At 46.9% G+C, this 20016-nt stretch overlaps 1 protein-coding gene across 1 annotated transcript in view; it reads left to right on the forward strand.

Moving 5' to 3' along the window:
- The first annotated feature begins 17997 nt into the window (after window positions 1-17997).
- GRIA3 (glutamate ionotropic receptor AMPA type subunit 3) overlaps window positions 17998-20016 on the forward strand; it is a 179486-nt gene continuing 177467 nt past the window's right edge. Inside the window, exon 1 of the mRNA XM_058154573.1 lies at window positions 17998-18109. Within this exon, the coding sequence (XP_058010556.1) occupies window positions 18016-18109 (94 nt within the window). The 5' untranslated portion in view covers window positions 17998-18015. The remainder of the gene's footprint in view (window positions 18110-20016) is intronic.

A 20016-nucleotide genomic window follows, 5' to 3' on the forward strand; every position in this document is an offset into this window, starting at 1 on the left:
TATTATTTATTACATTTGTATACCGCCCTTCTCCCGAAGGACTCAGGGCGGTTCACAGCCAATAAAAACCAAAATACATATAATACAGATTAAAAACAGTATAAAAAACTAATAGAATAGAATAGAATAGAATAGAATTTTATTGGCCAAGTGTGATTGGACACACAAGGAATTTGTCTTGGTGCATATGCTCTCAGTGTACATAAAAGAAAAGATACCTTCATCAAGGTACAACATTTACAACACAATTGATGATCAATATATCAATATAAATCATAAGGATTGCCAGCAACAAGTTATAGTCATACAGTCATAAGTGGAAAGAGATTGGTGATGGGAACTATGAGAAGATTAATAGTAGTGCAGATTCAGTAAATAGTCTGACAGTGTTGAGGGAATTATTTGTTTAGCAGAGTGATGGCCTTCGGGAAAAAACTGATATATATATATGATAATTTGATATATGGCCTAAAAATTTTAAATACGATTAAAAACCCCATTTAAAAACCCCAATTTAAAACCCTGATTTAAAACTACGTTCAAGCTAGTCCTGCACGTCGAAACAACGTCTTCAGCTCGCGGCAGAAAGTCCGGAGGTCGGGGAGTTGACGAAGCCCCGGAGGCAGCTCGTTCCAGAGGGCAGGAGCCCCCACAGAGAAGGCCCTCCCCCTGGAGGTCACCAGCCGACATTGTTTGGCTGACGGTATCCGAAGGAGGCCCTCTCTGTGAGAGCACACTGGTCGGTGTGAGGCTACTGGTGGCAGTAGGCAGTCCCGTAAGTACCCCGGTCCTAAGCCATGGAGCGCTTTAAAGGTGATGACAAGCACCTTGAATTGGAACCGGAAGACCACCGGGAGCCAGTGCAGACTGCGCAGGAGAGGTGTCACATGGGAGCCACGAGGTGCTCCCTCTATCACCCGCGCAGCCACAGTTTGCCTTCAGAAGTTGATGGTTCTCCATCACTGGAGGTTTTTAAGAAGCAATTCAGCAACCATTTGTTTGGGATGGGATGAGGTCTTCTGCCTGAGCAGATGGGGTTGGACCACCAGACCCTTCCAGCTCTGTTCTTCTGTAAGCAGACTTTGATGGCCTCATCCAGCAGTTTCAGCAGCTGGGGGAAAGCTTTTGCAAATGTTTCTTTTGCTAAAGGTCTCCAAACTAGTGCAAACGAGAATTGTGTGTTTTCTTTTTGTGCCTGGATAAGAACAATTAAGCTGCCTCTGCAGTGCAGTGTATCTTGCTGAAGTGAAAACAAGCCAGCAATGTCCGAATATTTATATGAAAGCTTAACGTTTGACCACATGATTTGGATTTGCTGGCTTCAGTTGGTCTTTTTTTCTTCACACAACAAAGGTTGGTGTGGCTCTGCCCTTGCTGGGTACTTTTGGGTGACCTTGACGAGTTAAAGATGGGTTCTCTAGGAAAGCTGGATTTTAAAAAAAATGCTGGAAATAAAAAAAAGCCAGGCAACTGGCCACATTCTACATATTGGATCCCTTGATATGCTCTGTGTTGTGACAGAGGCCCAAGTAGTGATTACCAAACACAATTCAGTCCTGAACAAACTTATTTTATTAGAACACCTGAGCATTAATTCATTCTCAGCTTAGTCCAAAACAAATTCTTCATAAACAGTCCTTCGGCCTTATCACCAGACTTCTCTTGGCAAAGCCCCCACAAAGTTCAAGAGATGCTGACAAGAAGCAATGGAATCAACGTTCCTTTTCACAAAGAACCCTATGGCTCATTGCTGCTCTTTTAAGCCTTATGGAAGGGGCCAATCATCTTCTGGCCTTACTCCTGAGTCGTCCTTTTTGCTTCAGCTGCTCTTGCCTTTTGGCAGCTCTTCTCATGCGTGCACTCCTCTTGTTCCTCTGACTCTCTGCTGTTCGCCTCTGGAGGCTCCAGAGTCCACGCATCGCTCCCAGATGGCCCTGGCCCCATCTCTGCCTCTGATGCAGAGCCCTCATCTGAGCCTTCCCCTGACTCCAGGACTGACCCATCGTCCTTCCCAGGCTCTTCACTGTCTGACTCCACTGCCAAGTCCTCAGGCTGCTGGAGGACCACAACATTCTGTCTGATTGTAAGTCTATAAAAGAAACTGAAAAAAAATTGAGCGAGGGAAGGCACAAAATATCAATCATCTCTCTTTGCAGAAGGAAGCGAAAGGCATTTATGCCTGACATGTTCTCTAACGTTATTCTACCATGCCACTAAAGCCCAGAAGAAAAACCACACATTCAGCCTACCTGCCATGGAACATTTTTTTAAAGAATTCACATTCCTTGAACGGTCCATTTCTGTTTCAAAAACAGCTGTAAAGTTGTGGCTCCATGCTTGAAACTCACCACAACCCATTGCAAAGAGGATTCTATCTCTTCACTCGCTGGGTACTTTGTCTTAATGGAGCAATGACAGGACTGGGATTCAGCTGGTTTGGACTAGTTCGGATGAACTGGATGCTAATTTTACATCTAGTTCACCAAACCAGTAGTTGCAAGGACTGGCTGCCCCCACCCCTCCCCTCCTAGGAGTCTCCACACAGCCTGTTTTGGATGCCAGGTAAGTGCAGCGCCTGTACAGAGGTGCTGGGAGGGCAAAAAATGGGCCTCCCAGAAGTTTCGGAAGTCCAGAAATTAGCCTGTTTCTGGCCTCTGGAAAGCCTCCAGAGCCCAGGGGAGGCTGTTTTCACCCTGGTGCCTGGGGAGGGCAAAAAATGGGCCTTCTGGAAGTGTGGAAATGGACTCATTTCTGGCCTCCGGAGGGCCTCTGGAGCCTGGGGGCGGCTGTTTTTGCCCTCGCAGAGGCTCAAGGAAAGCCCCCAGAGCTTGGGGAAGGCAAAAATGCTCCCCCCCGGACAGTGGTGCAGGAGGCCAAGTAGGCCACACACAAAATGGCCATGCCCACCCAGCAACCAAGCAGATAATCGGCTGTTAAACTTTTTAATCCTACCCCTGGGCTACGATGAATTTAATTGTCTCCATCTTGCACTAGGCAAACTTTATCTAGCACATAGGGCTATACCTTTAACAAACCATAATTTGAAAAATTTAGTTCCCCCAGATGTTCTAGTCTAATCTTTACTCTTCATTTACCTTTTTCCTTTTAGCCAGGCAGCTGGGCACCCTTCCAGCCAAAGCACTGGACTGTAACCACCCACTCTTTTGTTATCTAAGAATGCCCGCCGTTGTCTAATTCCAAAGTTTGCAATTGGCTTGACAGCCTCTCGGCTTCCTTTTGACATTAAATAAAATAAAAATAAAATGAAAGGCATTTTTCGATTCAGTAAGGGCAGAAGGGAGGGTAGGAAGCGTAGCAGAAATGAGCATTTCACCAAAAGAGAAAAAGATAGTCAACAGGCTGTGAAAATATCTACAGACCCCTCACATCCTGGACATAAATTGTTTCAACTTCTACCCTCAAAGCCACGTTATGGAGCACTGCACACCAGAACAACTAGACACAAGGACAGGTTTTCCCCCACATGCCATCCCTCTGCTAAACAAATAATTCCCTCAACACTGTCAAACTATTCACTAAGACTGTGTTACTATTACTCTTCTCATCCTTCCTATTACCTATCTCCTTTCCACTTACAGTATGTCTATAACCTTGTTGCTTGTATCTTTACGATATATATTCTTTTTTTTTTAGTTTCCTAGTATGATTTTGATTGCTTATTTAGTATCCTATGACTACCACTAAGCAATGTATCTAATGATTCATGATGAATGTATTTATGATGACTGTGATCATGATTTATCACTTATATCTTTTATGTACGCTGAGAGCTTATGCACTGAGGAGAAATTCCTTGTGTGTCCAATCACACTTGGCCAATAAAGAATTCTATTCTATTCTATTCTATTCTATTCTATTCTATTCTATTCTATTCTATTCTATTCATTCTAAGCTCTCTGCATTTGATTCCCTGTGTTTAACAATGAAACCATTATCCTTCTTTCTTTTGAGGCCAGATCTGAGAACATGGAAATCTTTTCCAGATGATGACTACTACTTCTCCTCCTCCTCCTCCTCCTCCTCCTCCTCCTCCTCCTCCTCCTCCTCCTCCTCCTCCTCCTCCTCCTCTAGGTTTTTAGGATTCAGGATTAACAAATGATTTATCCATTCTCCTGTCAGGTTCTTGAAGCTCACCACCAGTGAAAAAAACCTGCTCCCTCCGACAACCTGGAATGTCCAGCCTTCTGCCTCTGCTCCGATTTTCCAACAATGGGCAGGTTTTAAATCGTACTTCCGGCTTTAACTAAAGCTTTATTGCTGTAATCCAGAAGCATACCTAATTAAGGATTGCAGCCTTTCCCTTTCAAAACTCGGCACCCCTGCCACGAACGACAAAGCTCCCCGTGTGCTAAGCCCAGAAATTCTGTCCCAAATTTGCAGCACCAAAAAAAAAAAAAAAAAACACACCATCTAGGAATCTCATTATTTTGCACCCCTTCATTCTTTCCCCTGGTCACATTATTGTTCACAGAACAAAGATAGTTCTGGGTTTTTTTTTCCATGTCTAATTGAATAGGCCCGATCACTTGGTTTAAAACACCGCAGCAGATCAGTTGGAGTTAATTATTATACAAGATTAAACAGCCAAGAAGGAGAGGATGTCAAAGGAACTGGACACCACAAGGAAAGGGAATTCCCAGGAAAGATGGACATTGTTCCGAAGTTGCCCCATTGCAAACAAACAACAAAGCGGATGATGGTTTGATTTGATTATAGGAAACGGAGGCTAAGATGGCATGTCTACCACCATGGTATGTGAGAAAGGCCTTGGGAGACAGAGGGAAGAGAGGTTGTCTAGGAAAGCAGTCACCAACTGGTGGTCCGTGAAAAATTTTTGGTGGTCCACAGAAAAATTATTTGCATTTTTAATATTGCATTAAATCAGAGGTCCTCAAACTACAGCCCCTGGGCCAGACACGTGCAATGAATGTTTGTGTTGCTGCAGAGACTCTCCCCCTTTGGGGTCTTTTTGTGTGGATTGGAGGGGGGCAGAAATTCCGACTCAGAGTCTGCTTCAGCCTCCTGGTGTGGGGCTTTGGGCGAAGGCTGGAGGGAAGGGCCGCTAGTGCCGAAGAGCCGGAAGGCCTTGTTCCAGTGGGATTGCCTCATGGCCTGGAACTGGCCAACCATCTCAGCCCACTGAGCCGCCAGGCGCTGGTACCTGGCCTTGTACTCCTGCAGGTCTTTCCTCTGCTTGGAAAGCCTATGCTCCTAGTCCTCAGTGAGGTGCTTCTGCTGAGCCTCCTTCTCGGTCAGATGCAATTTGAACTGAGGCAGCTGTTTTGCCAACTCTTTCTCGTGGTGGATGCTAAGCTCCAACAACTGCTTCCTGTCGGGGCACTAAGGAGCCTGGGCAGGCAGGCGAGGAGGGGCTGGGAGGGGAGGGGCGAACAGAGGCTGGCGAGGCGCCCCTCGTGAGTGACATCAAGTCGACCACCCAGTCACATGACCACCTAGCCACGCCCACCCAGCCGGTCATTAGGCAGATCATAAATAGTGGTCCCTGAGATTTAAAATTATGAATTTTAGTGGTCCCTGAGGTCCGAAAGGTTGGTGGCTCCTGATCTAGTCCAAGCCTGATTCAACAGGACATTGTTAGTGAGTTTCTGTCTTTTGATCCCCCAGTCACCTAGACACGCCCACTCAGTCACATGACCCACCACCACCAAGCCACACCCACAGAACTGGTAGGAAAGTAATTTAGATTTCACCCCTGCCAAAGACTAACTGTAGGTAGAAAAAGAGGTTCAGGAAAGACCTTCATATGGTTTAGTCTCCAGGCCTTTGATTCATCTTAGTTGCTCTTCTCTGAACCTTTTCCAAGGTCCCAACATCTTTTTTTTTTTTTTTGTAGTATATCGGGAGCAATCAGGGAGACATCATAGAGAAATCAGCTCTGAGTTTCATCGTTGTAGCATTTCCATAAACCGTCGAAGTATTTTGTTCACCTTTGCTTCCGTTTTCTTATTAAAGAAAGAGGTGGGAAATGTTCTCTTCTTTATGAAAAAAATAAATAAATATAACAAGTTTTCGAATTAGTATCCATAAAATGCCAATTAAATGGGAGACAGGTTAGAATTAATGTCACAGTTAATTAGTTAATATATGTGATTATAGTAGCTCTAATTAAAACCCTAATTGACTTTTCATCACTTATCCTATGTTGGCAGTTTGAACAATTAAACTCATAAATTTATACCTCATTTCTATTTGGGGATTTTCATGCTCAGCTTACCCCCCGATTCTTTTTCAGCGTGTACTAAAATTATATTTTACATTTTACATAAATGTATCACATCCTGCATAACCACTATTTTACCTATATATTTTGCAAGAGGTTTGCAAGAGGTATAAATTAGCTTTACGGATAATATTATTGGTGGGAATAGATACAGTCCTCAACTTATGACTAAAATTGAGTCCAGTTTTCTGTCGTTCAGTGAGACATTTATTAAGGGAGTTTTCCCTCAATTTACGATCTTTCTTACTACCGATAAGTGAATACTTGCAGTGGTTAAGTTACAAACACGTTTGTTAAGTGAGTCTAATATCTCCATTGACTTTGCTTGTCACAAAGTTGCAAAAGCAGATCACATGATCCAGGGGAGACTGCAACCGTCGTAAGTACGTGCCAGTTGCCAGCATCTGAATTTTGATCACGTGACCAAGGGGAGGCTGCCAACGGTTGTAAGTGTGGAAAAACGGTCATAACTCACTTTTTTGAATTCCGGGATAACTTTGAATGGTCACTAAATGAACTGTTGTAAGTTGAGGACTACTTGCATTGCAAGGAGAATGAAGGATACCCCTTAGATGCTCACTGTCCAGTTTTTTCATGTCAGGCTCCAAAAACCAAGAGAGGCAGGTTGTTCTATGCAGCTTCCTCTATGGAAGGTCTGTCTATAGGAAATTATGAATTTAATGATTCCTGAGGTCCGAAAGGTTGGTGACCCCTGCTCTAGAATACTTGCAGCCCAGGAATATGTTTAAGAAAACACAAAACCATACTACTGTAATATTTTTGCAGGGCAAAATCCTGGAGAAATGTACTGATTCGCAAGTGAACTGTGATGGAATGTAGTCTGGATTCCCGGGAGGGAGGGGCTGCATTCCAGAGGAGCAAGAGACAGCAAAGTCGAGACAGTTGGCATGAGAGAAAGAGGGTGAAGACAGCTCCTCCCTAATAGTTCCTAGAGGATACTGTGTTTTATGGATTCCTCTACCTATAGACAGAAATCTTGCCAAATTAAAATAGACCACGGTACTTGCACCATAAAACATACAATCATCATCATCATCATCTCCTTTTAATGACCCCATAATCCCTTGCTGGATGGAGTCTGGGCAACTAAATGGAGCTGAGTGTTTACTGGCCAGATGCCTTTCCTGTTGCCAACGCGGAGTTTCATTCGGCAGATATAGTCTCATCGTGCCCAGAGAGAGAAATATCCGCCTCTACCTAGGATCGAACTCACAGCCCTCCTGATTGTGAGGTGAGAGCTCCACCTCTAGGCCACTGCACCACTGTAAAACATACAGTATCCTCTAGGAACTATTAGGGAGGAGCTGTCTTCACCCTCTTTCTCTCATGCCAACTGTCTCAACTTTGCTATCTCTTGCTCCTCTGGAATGCGGCCCCTCCCTCCCGGGAATCCAGACTACATTCCATCACAGTTCACTTGCGAATCAGTACATTTCTCCAGGATTTTGCCCTGCAAAAATATTACAGTAGTATGGTGTTGTGTTTTCTTAAACGTATTCCTGGGCTGCAAGTATTCCAGAGCAGGGGTCACCAACCTTTCGGACCTCAGGAATCATTAAATTCATAATTTAAAATCCCGAGGACCACTAATAGAATCTGCCTAATGACCAGCTGGATGGGCGTGGCTAGGTGGTCATGTGACTTGGTGGGCATGGCCAACTCGATGTCACTCGCATTGAGGGGTGTCTTGTTGTCTTCTACTTGCCCCTCCTCTCCCAGCCACTCCTCACCTGCCCGCTAAGGCTCTTTAGAGTCCTAACAGGAAGCAGTTGTTGGAGCTAAGCAGCCACCACGAGAAAGAATTGGCAAAACAGCTGCCTCAGTTCAAATTGGACCTGGCCAAGAAGGAAGCTCAGCAGAAGCACCTCACTGAGGATTAGGAGCATAGGCTTTCCAAGCAGAGGAAAGACCTGCAGGAGTGCAAGGCCAGGTACCAGCGCCTGAAGGCTCAGCGGGTTGAGATGGTCAGCCAGTTCCAGGCCATGATGCTGTCCCACTGGAACCAGGCCCTCCACCTCTTCACCACCAGCGGCTCTTCCCCCAGCCTTCGCCCAAAGCCCCGCACCAGGAGGCTGAAGCAGACCCCAAGTCAGAATTTCTGCCCTCCTCCGACCCACACAAGAAGACCCCGAAGGGGGAGACTCTCTGCAGCAAAACAAGCATTCATTGCACTTCTTTGTCCCAGGGGCCGTAGTTTGAGGACCCCTGATTTAGTGCAATATAAAAAATGCAAATAATTTTTTGCAGAACACCAAAAAACATTTGTTCATAGGTGCGGGAAGGATAATGAAAAGTTTGGCTTTATCTCTGCTCCTTTGCCAGGCTGCACTTTCAAGGCTCTGGGGAAAAAACCAAAAAACTTCCTTTTGAGTTCCCAAATGCTCCTGTGTGGACTTAATTCCCAGAATCCTCCAGCCTGCATCGCCATTGCTGAGAATTCTGGGGGTTGGTTCCCAGTCAGCCATAGGCCTAGATAGAGAAAACTATTCTCGACAAAGTCAAAAGAAGATTAGTTTGTGGAGGGTTTTTTTTCTTCTCCAGTTTGATGCCAGTTTGGAACATATTAAGGAGGTCCCGGAGAAGCAATTCACTTAATGTCTGAATCTCTGCCAGTAAGGCAGCTCCAGTGCCAATCTCAAAAGGATAATGGAGAAAGAGAGAGAGAGAGAGAGGGAGGGAGAGAGGGAGAGAGGGAAACCTAGATTCTGTCATTCAACTTCCCTTTCCAGGCACATTTTGTCTTAGCCCCCTTGGTTTGTGTCTCCCACCCAAACAAATGCAAACACACACACACACAAACACAATGGAGGGAAGGAGGAGAAAGAGAGAGAGAGAAAGAGAGAGAGAGAGAGAGAAAGAAAGAGGAAAGAAGAAGGGGGAGGGAGTGGGGAGAGAGAGACTATATAGCTGTATTTTTATGTGCCTTGAAGGGGGGGGGCTAAAAGCCCATTCTAAACATCTTCCCAAACTCCCGTCTCCTCTCCCTTTCATGAGTAGCTCATAGGAAGAATAAAGTTGGAAAGGTTACAAAATCAAGTTGCTTTTCTAGCAACATCTTCCAAAACATATAAAGACACATACACTCACACAAACACACAATGAGGAGAAGGAGGAGAGACAGAGAGAGTGGCATACACACACAGAGAGAGAGAGAGAGAGAGAGAGAGAGAGAGGGAGAGAGAGAGAGAAGGAGAGAGAGAGAGAGACAAACAGAGAGAAAGAGAGAAAGAGAGAGGGAGAGAAAGAGAGAGAAAGAGACAGAGAGAGAGAGAGAGAGAGAAAGAGAAAGAGAGAGAGAGAGAGAGAGACCCAGAGAGAAAGAGAGAGAGAAAGAGAGAAAGAGAAAGAGAAAAAGAGACACACAGAAGGAGACAGAGACAGAGGGGGAGAGAAAGAAAGAAAGAAAGAAAGAAGGAAGGAAGGAAGGAAGGAAGGAAGGAAGGAAGGAAGGAAGGAAAGAAACACAGAGAAAGAGAGGGGAGGAAAGGGGGGGAGAGGGAGGGAGGGAGATTGTGATCAGTAGTATGTTCAAGCTGGATCCCTAAGTCAGATAAATGTTCCTCCTTCCTGTTAACTAATTTCTTTCCCTCCGTTCGTATTGTTCTTTCTCCTTAATTCCCTTTCATCTTGCTTATTATCATTGCTCCCATCATGCCTGCTGCAAAGCTTGGCCTTCCTTGGAATTAATCAAGTTCTGGCTAATCAAACGGCTGGCATTAGCATAAAGTTCAGTTAATTGTCTCCCCTCCACTTTATGAGGAAATAACCTCATAAAGTGCATTTCTGATTAGATGAAGGGCTCTTTCAAATAATAATAATAATAATTTTAAAAGGCAGTAAGATACATCAGCTGGCTGCGGATGGTTTTTAAGGAGAAATAAAGGAAAATGATGACTCTTGGATTCGCTATTAGCCAGTCTCTTTTCTTCTTCTTCTTCTTCTTTTCTATTGGCACTTAAGTTTTCCCCTTTTATTCCTTCCTTTTTCCCTCCATCTTACTCTGTTTTAGTTTGTATTAATCTCTATCCTTGTTTTTAAAACTTTCAATAGCATTCTATTTTTTTTTAAAAAAAGACTAAAGCAAGGCTTGACCCACTCAAGAACCGAAATAAGAAGAGGATATGTTGGATTGTTGAAATGGAAACGAATAGATTGCATTTTAGCCTAGTTAATGCACTGGGTGCATGAACCCGGGGACCTTAATTTACGGTTCAGCATGTCATTTGCCAAACCCAGCGATAAAACAAGTTGTGAAAAAAGAAACGTAAAGATAGCAGGCACCTGGATGACAAATTTATATCTCTTTCTTGGGGTCCTTTTCCTCTAGTAAAGAGTTTCTAACAAGAATAGCCTTAGCTTGATGTTTGTTTGTTTTTTTAATTTATATCCCGCCCTTCTCCGAAGACTCAGGGCGGCTTACACTGTGTTAAGCAATAGTCTTCATCCATTTGTATATTATATACAAAGTCAACTTTTATTGCCCCCAACAATCTGGGTCCTCATTTTACCTACCTTATAAAGGATGGAAGGCTGAGTCAACCTTGGGCCTGATGGGACTTGAACTTGCAGTCATTGCAAGCAGCTGTGTTAATAACAGATGGACTTAGTCTGCTGAGCCACCAGAGGCCCTTATGTTGATTGTGAGAATGGTATAATTGTGACAATCTCCAATTTTTGTCCTTGAAATGCTAGCGAGTATGTAAACGTGGAGCAGATATAAAAGAATTTCTTTTCCAGAGGAAGGAAGGAAGGAAGAAAGGAAGGAAGGAAGGAATGAAAGAAGGAAGGAAGGATGGAAGGAAGGGGGAAGAAAGGAAGGAAGGAGGGAAGGAGGGAAGGAGAGAAGGAGGGAGGGAGGGAGGGAGGGAGGGAAGGAAGGAAGGAAAGAAGGATGGATGGATGGATGGATGGAAGGAAGGAAGGAGGAGGAGGGAGGAAGGAAGGAAGGAAGGAAGGAAAGAAGGAGGAGGAAGGAAGGAAGGAAAGAAGGAAGGAAGGAAGGAAGGAAGGAAGGAAGGATGGAAGGAAGTGGGAAGGAAGAAGGGAGGGAAGGAGGGAAGGAGAGAAGGAGGGAGGGAGGGAGGAAGGAAGGGAAGGAAGGAAGGAAAGAAGGATGGATGGATGGATGGATGGAAGGAAGGAAGGAGGGATGGAGGGATGGAAGGAAGGAAGGAAGGAAAGAAGGAGGAGGAAGGAAGGAAGGAAAGAAGGAAGGAAGGAAGGAAGGAAGGAAGGAAGGATGGAAGGAAGTGGGAAGGAAGGAAGGAAGGAAGGAAGGAGGGAAGGAGAGAAGGAGGGAGGGAGGGAGGGAAGGAAGGAGGGAAGGAAGGAAAGAAGGAAGGATGGATGGATGGAAGGAAGGAAGGAGGGATGGAGGGATGGAAGGAAGGAAGGAAGAAAGAAGGAGGGAGGAGGGAGGAAGGAAGGAGGAAGGAAGGAAGGAAGGAAGGAAGGATGGAAGGAAGTGGGAAGGAAGGAAGGAAGGAGGAAGGAGAAGGAGGAGGGAGGAGGGAGGAGGAAGGAAGGAAGGAAAGAAGGATGGATGGATGGATGGATGGAAGGAAGGAAAGAAGGATGGATGGATGGAAGGAAGGAAGGAAGGAAAGAAGGAGGAGGAAGGAAGGAAGGAAAGAAGGAAGGAAGGAAGGAAGGAAGGAAGGAAGGATGGAAGGAAGTGGGAAGGAAGGAAGGAAGGAAGGAAGGAGGAAGGAGAGAAGGAGGAGGAGGGAGGAAGGAAGGAGGGAAGGAAGGAAAGAAGGAAGGATGGATGGATGGAAGGAAGGAAGGAGGGATGGAGGGATGGAAGGAAGGAAGGAAGGAAAGAAAGAAGGAGGGAGGGAGGGAGGGAAGGAAGGAAGGAAGGAAGGAAGGAAGGAAGGAAGGAAGGAAGGAAGGAAGGAAGGAAGGCATAAGATATTCAGTAAAAGGCAATTTTCTCAGAAAAGCCATGTTATACATGAACCTTCGAGTTGCTCTCAAAATTTCAAAGGCGGCTTTCTTTGCAACTAGTTGTTTTTAGCAGCACCAAGAAGTCTTTTTTTAGGATGCAGCCAGGGAGCTGACGCTCACCCAGGGACCTCAAGCAAATGTGCTACAAACTTAAAAGTACACAGAGAAGCATAAGGCAAATATCACCTTATAGGCGCTCCATTCTACTGCCAGATGTTCCTTCAAAGCAGTGGACAGACACGTCCCGCTGATCTAAAGGAGCAACTTCTTAACATCTGGATGGTCTAACAAGGAAGTCCCCCTCCCCCTCCTACCCCCCTGTGTCCTCAACTGCCTTTTATATTTTAAATCTTATCTTTGATCTTATCCTTGGGCCAAGTGCCATGGACATCCTTGTCTGCGTATGTCAGTCAGTTGGGGTTTCTGCTGGTATGCTATTTATGAGTATTTCGGTGCTAGATACGTAGAAGATTTATCTACATAGCTTTGTGCCAATGTCCACGTCTCTGTTCCAAATACAGAAAGAGAAGGAGGAAAAGAAGTAAGTAACTTTCAGCCAGCTCATCTAGGGCAGGGGTGAAATTCAATTTTTTTTTTACTACCGGTTCTGTGGGCGTAGCTCGGTGGGCGTAGCTTGGTGAGCGTGGCTTGGTGGGAGTGTCAGGAGAAGAATACTGCAAAATCCCCATTCCCATCCTACTCTGGGACCAGCCAGAGGTGGTATTTCCGGTTCTCCAAACTATTCAAAATTTCCGCTACCGGTTCTCCGAACTACTCAAAATTTCTGCTACCGGTTCTCCGAACTACTCAAAATTTCTGCTACCGGTTCTCCGAACTACTCAAAATTTCTGCTACCGATTCTCCAAACTACTCAAAATTTCCGCTACCGGTTCTCCAAACTACTCAAAATTTCTGCTACCGGTTCTCCAAACTACTCAAAATTTCCGCTACCAGTTCTCCACAACCTGTCAGAACCTGCTGGATTTCACCCCTGATCTAGGGTGAAAAAGCTGATATCTTATTATTTCTCTTCTCCTGATTTTCCACAGGGCCAATACATAGACACCCAGCATTTACTCTATGGTTCTTTGACCGTATGTCAGGCCTGGAAGCCATCTTTTGTATTGGGCCTTCAGACCTGCCACATTTACTATCGTGGGAAACTGGGAGGGAGGATTGTATGGAGCCAGGGTGATATGTAATCATAATAACATTCCTTTCTCAGAGAGTCAAGGACATCTTGCCCTGCATCTGGAAGGCTGGAACTGGGAGGCATCTCCAGTTGGGATGGTGCATTGATTGGACCATATGATGGACTTGTGGGTTCTGGGCAGGGTCTTGGACTTTCCTTTGGGTGGGGAAAACCTGGAAATATTCAGATTCGGGTTTTCCCAGATGTGTCAATATGACATCGCTAGTAAAATGTAGCTTTGAGGAAACTCAAGTCTCGGAGTTTACTTTCGAGGGGGTGTTACTTGGAACTCTGACATTAACCCATAGTCATCTGTGCCTTTATCCAATTAAAATGTTAAAGTGTTGATTTATTTTATTTTTTGCACACATTTTTAACCTGAAGGCTGAATTTAACACAGCTTTGGGATTTACGCAGTCTACTGAATCCATAACTAAACCAATTGGTTGGGTTTCGCGAGACAAGGCTGGCTGGGGAATTCTCAGAGTTGAAACCCAGAATCCATATCGTCAAGTTGCTCAGGTTGAAAAACACTGTCCTGGGTGCCTAGGAATAAATAGAAAATGGGTCCCACTATTGAAACGGGAAGTTTTTATTTTGGAATGATGGACAAACAGTTGGGAGAAAGTCAGTGGTGGGATTCAAGTCATTTAACAACCGGTTCTCTCCCTTAATGCTTTCTTCCAACAACCAGTTTGCCAAACTGCTCAGAAAGTTAACAACCGGTTCTCCTGAAAAGGTGCAAACTGGCTGAATCCCACCACCAGAGAAAGTCTTGGAGCTTCGTTTCTATACACGATAACTGCAGAGGGGTTATTATATGCCCAAAGATGGAGGTATTTGGTTATTACCCACAAAGGAAGAACAGCTGGTGAAGATGATGGAAGTTGCTGAGATAGCTAAGTTGACTTCTTTGATCAGATAAAAGACGTTAGCTCTACTTTGTTACTGACTGGGAACCCCTTGTAGACTTTTTGCATGAAACAGAAACAAAACGAACTGACTGATTTGTGGTTTTCATGATTAGAAAGAACAGATAATGGGAAAAAATAAGAGTTATGTTATCACCGAGGAGCAAGGAGTAAATTTATAAGTGTACTTAAAACTGCTGCAAAGAAGAACGGAAGCGACTTCTTTGGATTTTGTCTCTTGCTTGTATCTTTTCATTTTGCATTTTTAGCTCTTTTTTTGGGGGGGAGGCGTTGTTTGCCAGAGCAATCATAGTTGGAAGATCCTGGACAAAAAATCCCATTGAAGATATCAAAAAACCAATAAAGGAGAATATCTGTAGCTCAGGGTTGAAATGAGGGGTCCTTGGTATTCTCTGAGGTTGCTACTTTTTCTTGCAGATGTTTCATTACCCCAACCAGGTGTAACATCATCGGGGCTACGAAGGAATAGAGTTTACTACTAATGATCTTACCTAATTGGGTAATGAAACATCTGCAAGAGAACAACCAAGCTCAGAGAGCACCTACATCAAAAGCTCTCAGGTGAGATACCTGCCTGGCTTTAATTCTTCGAAACAATAAAGTTAACCTTGAGTTGTAGAACTCAACTCCCCTGTAGGTGGTTTGTTATTTTATATATATTTTAATTACAACAGTTTTGATCCCTGTTGCCTTTCAAGATGCTTTTCAACATTGCAATCTAGCCCAGGGGTCACCAAAATTTCAGACCTCAAGGACCACTAAATTTATAATTTTAAATCCTGCAGACCACTAATATAATCTGCCGAATGATTGGCTGGGTGGTCATGGCTAGGTGGGCATGTGACTGGGTGGGCGTGGCCAACTCGATGGCACTCATGTCAAAGGGCAGCTCCCTGGCCTCTACTCGCCCCTCCCCTCCCAGCCACTCCTTGCCTGCCTGCCTGAGCTCCATAGGGCCCCAACGGGAAGCGATTGTTGGAGCTGGAGGCTCAGCAGAAGCACCTCACTGAGGACTAGGAGCATAGGCTTTCCAAGCAGAGGGAAGACCTGCAGGAGTGCAAGGCCAGGTACTAGCACTTGGAGGCTCAGCGGGCGGAAATGGTCAGCCAGTTCCAGGCCATGATGCAGTCCCACTGGAACGAGGCCCTCCGGCTCTTCGCCACCAGCAGCTTTTCCCTCCAGCCTTCACCCAAAGCCCCACACCAGGAGGCTGAAGCAGACCCCAAGTCAACATTTCTGCCCCCCCCTCCGACCCACACAAAAAGACCCTGAAGGGGGAGACTCTCTGCAGCAACACAGGGCCTCTGTGGCTCAGACTGGTAAGACAGTCTGTTATTAACAGCAGCTGCTTGCAATTACTGCAGGTTCAAGTCCCACCAGGCCCAAGGTTGACTCAGCCTTCCATCCTTTATAAGGTAGGTAAAATGAGGACCCAGATTGTTGGGGGAAATAAGTTGACTTTGTATATAATGTACAAATGGATGAAGACTATTGCTTAACACAGTGTAAGCCGCCCTGAGTCTTCGGAGAAGGGCGGGATATAAATGCAAATTTTTTTTAAAAAATGTTCATTGCATGTATCCAGCCCAGGGCCCATAGTTTGAGGAGCCCTGATTTAGTGCAATATAAAAAATGCAAATATTTTTTCGGCGGACCACCAAAATTTTCTCGCGGACCACCAGTGGTCCACGGACCATCGCTGATCTAGCCCACAGCCAAAGTGTTCCTGACGGCCTCCCTCCAAACATGCAGCCCTCCAGGTTCCTGCTTAGCTTTCTGATGGCAGGTGAAGAACTCTAGGTGTGGTTGCCAACTTCCCAGGAGTCAAAGCCCCCCCCACTCAGCTTTCCAGGAAGCAATAGCGCCCCCCTCAGTTCTTATGCTTTTTTCCAAGATGTCTACGGAGAGTCTCAGTCCTCCAGGTCCTGATTGTCCCAAAGGTGCTTTTTTCCCAAGAGGCAACTGGACTTTCTGGTTTTGCTTCTCAGAGCTGAAGATGTTTCTTGGATGAGAAGCGAAATGTCTTCAAAGAAAACAAAAACAAAAACAGAAAGTCCAGTTGTCTCTTGGAAGAAGAAAAAAGCACCTTTGGGTTTCCCCAAGATGGTTTTTCACGTTGGGTTGGCTTGCAGCCACACAACCTTTTCTGGTGGTCTTCCATCCTGGTGTTTGCCAACTCAACGCTGCTCAACTTGACCGGGAGCAGAGAAAGTCAGATCTGTGCTGCCATCTGCTGCAAGTCCCTCCCTAGGCAAAGCACGAAGGAGTTCTGCTTTCCCCTGGACCAAGCTGTGTGGAAATTAACACTCCCCATAGGATAAGGGCTCAGGAGCCTTTCCTTTCCCTTCCCTTCCCTTCCCTTCCCTTTCCTTCCCTTCTTCCTTCCTTCCCTTCTTCCTTCCCTTTCCTTTCCTTCCTTTCTTTCTCCCTCCTTCCCTTCTTCCCTTCCTCCCTCCCTCCCTTCCTTCCCTTCTTTCTTCCGTCCTTCCCTTCTTCCTTTCTTTCCTTTCCTTCCTTCCTTCCTTCCTTCCCTTCTTCCTTTCCTTTCCTTTCCTTTCCTTTCCTTTCCTTTCCTTTCCTTTCCTTCCTCCCTCCTTCTCTTCTTTCCTCCCTCCCTTCCTCCCTCCCCTCCCCTCCCCTTCTTCCTTTCCTTTCCTCCCTTCCTCCTTCCCTTCTTTCCTTCCTTCCTTCCCTTCCCTTCCTCCCTCCCGCCCTCCCTTTCCTCTGCAAGATACCCACTGAAAGCAGTGATCTTCCTCCTCCCCTTCTCTCCGGCCCTGCTCGGCTTCACACTACCCGTTCTGCAAAGGGTTTCGCGTGTCGTGGGAACCCAACCCGGTCGTCTAAGTAAAGCCGAGCCGAGGTCGACGCGGGAAGCCACCCAACCCTCCCCTTGCTCACCCCTCCTCCTCCTCCTCCTTTCCCCGAGCAGGCTTTTAGGCGGGGATGGCGCTGGGTGCCCGAAGCCAGCGGCGACCGCAGCTTTAAAACGAGATCCACGTGAGCCACGCGGCTGACTGCCTGGCCGCGTCTCTCCCCCCCCCACATTGCAGCTCTTCGCTCGGCTGCCTCCTCCGCCGCGGCGCCCCCCAGCCCGAGCCAGCCCCGTGGCTCCGCGCTGCAGTTCTGCGCCAAGGAGCGAAGCGGCGGCGGCGAATAGAAGTTTCAGCCTGACCCGGAGCTCCCCGCCTGACCCGATCCGCGGGTGGGCAGGCAGCCAGGTGGAGGGAGGGAAGGAAGGAGGGAGGGCGGGGAAGGGAGGGGGCGGGCCAGCGCGCCTCCTCCTTCCTTCCTTCCTTCCTTCCTTCCTTCCTTCCTTCCTTCCTTCCTTCCTTCCTTCCTTCCTTCTCTGCCTTCCTTCCTTCCTTCCATCCATCCATCCTTCCTTCCACGCGGGAAGGGCGAGAACGAGTAGCCACCCTCGCCGGGCGGTCGCGGCGGATCCCTCCCGGCTTGGGCTGGCCAGCGAAAGGCGAAGGAGGGGCGTAAGAAACGCGGAGAGGGTGGGGGGGATCCCGGAGTCGCCCCCACCTTCTTTCCAGCAAGCAGCAGCAGCAGCCGCCCCGCGGTTGCGCGCCGATGCCGGCCCGGCTAGTTGGGTGGTGGTAGCAGTCGCGCAACGGGCCAGCCGCCGACTCGCACAGCGACCGGTACCCACCATGGGGCAACCCGCGGTTCCGACTTTCCTCTTCCTTCTGGTGCTGGGGCTCCTGGACCCCTCGCTCGCCGGCTTCCCCAACACCATCAGCATAGGTGAGAAGCGGGCCTTTCTCTCTCTCCCCCCCCCGCCCTCCCTTCTTCCCCCTTTCGCTTCTCCACCATCCTCATCCTCATCCACATGTTAAGTGTTGGGTGAAAGCTTGGAAAAGGGAGGGGGGTGTTGTTGCTGTCATCTGAAAACTCCCCATCCAACAGCCTTCCGCCCCCCTCCCCCCCCCCGCACCTTCCCTTCCTAACTCGGCTGCAAATAACTGAGTTACTTGCTCGCGGTTAGAATGGAGATTATTCCGAACTGGGGAATCGATCCGACAATAAAATGAACGGGAAGTGGGTAGGTGGGTGGGTTTAGGTGGAAAGCAGGAGTGCACTGGGTTTTAATGCGGATCGGGCTCCTTCGGGCGTCTTGCGGGCTCGGCTGAAGTTGGGGAGTTCGTAGCTAAGCTTCTTAAAGCCGTTCCTGCTAGACTAAGAAGAAGAAAAAAAAGAGAAAGGATAGAATAGAATATTTTATTGTCCCTTTGAACGGACACTAATCGGCATGCCTTAAAACGCAAGTGACTTGGCAGACAATAATGCTGGGTGGCAAAGGAGAGGGATCCTTGCCCAGAACAAAACTTCCGTGGGATTTGCTGCTGCTTTGCCAGCCCCACCGATCACCCACTCCCCCCCCCCACCTTTTTTTCCCCTTTGAAACTTTTGGGAATTTTAAACCGAGCCGAGGAGCGTCGGCTTCGAACCCAAATCCGGGAGCTCTCCAAGGTCCTGCAAATAAATCTTGTTTTTGAAGCTTTTTTTTTTTTTTGCTTTGCTTTGGCTTTTTATTATTTATTATTATTATTATTATTATTATTGGCTGAAAAACCCGGCTCTCCGGGAGAGGGAGGGGGTAAGAGAACCCGATGTGCCAGACAAATAAGTTGAAGCATTCATGGGGTACCCTCCACCCCTCCCCACTCCCAGCCCCAAGCTGGCATGGGGTGCCCAGCCAAAACCTTGGGGGGGGGGAGTGCAGGTGGAGGATGAAAAGAATCCCTGCCTTGTCTGTCTGCATCGAATCCGTGCTGCTGCTGCAGCAAATGTGTGTGTTTGTGTGTGTGTGTGTTTTAAAAACTGTTCTGTGTGTAGGAGTGCAAAAAAAAAAAAAAAACTCCTGCCCACTTGGGTTCTTCTGGGGCACATTGGAAAATGCCAAGCCGTACTTAAAAATAGCATTTGGTTCGTGGAGCGTTTACCTCTTAGGGTTCGCCCCCCCCCATTACTCCTTCCTTCCTTCCTTCCCAGCTCTATCTTATTTAATTTTTTTTTTCATTCCCGCCCCCCTACGTGCGCCGCAGAAAGAACACACGGGGAGCGGGGTGGGGAGGGGGGGCGCAGCCTTGTGTTGTTGCTGCTTTGCTACACCGCAAAAGAGTTTGGTTGGGTGGGCTGGGTAAGGAAATAGAAAAGAAACGAACCACTGGGGGAAAAATATATATATTTATTTTTTTCTGGTGGCTCTAATCCACGCCACCCACCTAAAAAGATAATTAGAGATCTGGAGGCTAAATCCATAGTGGTATGTCTAAGTCTAACGAAGAGAAGGACTGCTGTGTGCGTTTGTGTGTGTGTGTGTGTGAGAGAGAGAGAGAGACATGACAGCCGTCTCCCAGTACTTGAAGGGCTGTCATAGAGGGAGAAGAGACTAGATTTATTCTTCAAAGCACCAGTGGGCTGGACCGCAAGAAGTAACCGGTTGGAAGCTCCTTAAAGAGTACATCCAACCTAGAATGGAGTGGAAATTTGCTCACCACGAGAAAATGACGACCCGGTGGAACAGTTTGCCTCTTGGCGTGGTGGGTTGCTCAAGGTCCTCAAGAAAAGATTGGAACAGCCCTTAGTCTGCGGTGCACACTGCGCGAAGAGGGGTTGGACTAGAAGACCTCCCAAAGTCCCTTCCAGCC

The sequence above is a fragment of the Ahaetulla prasina genome, chromosome 11 (genome assembly GCF_028640845.1).
Source record: "Ahaetulla prasina isolate Xishuangbanna chromosome 11, ASM2864084v1, whole genome shotgun sequence".
NCBI classification, from domain to species: domain Eukaryota; kingdom Metazoa; phylum Chordata; class Lepidosauria; order Squamata; family Colubridae; genus Ahaetulla; species Ahaetulla prasina.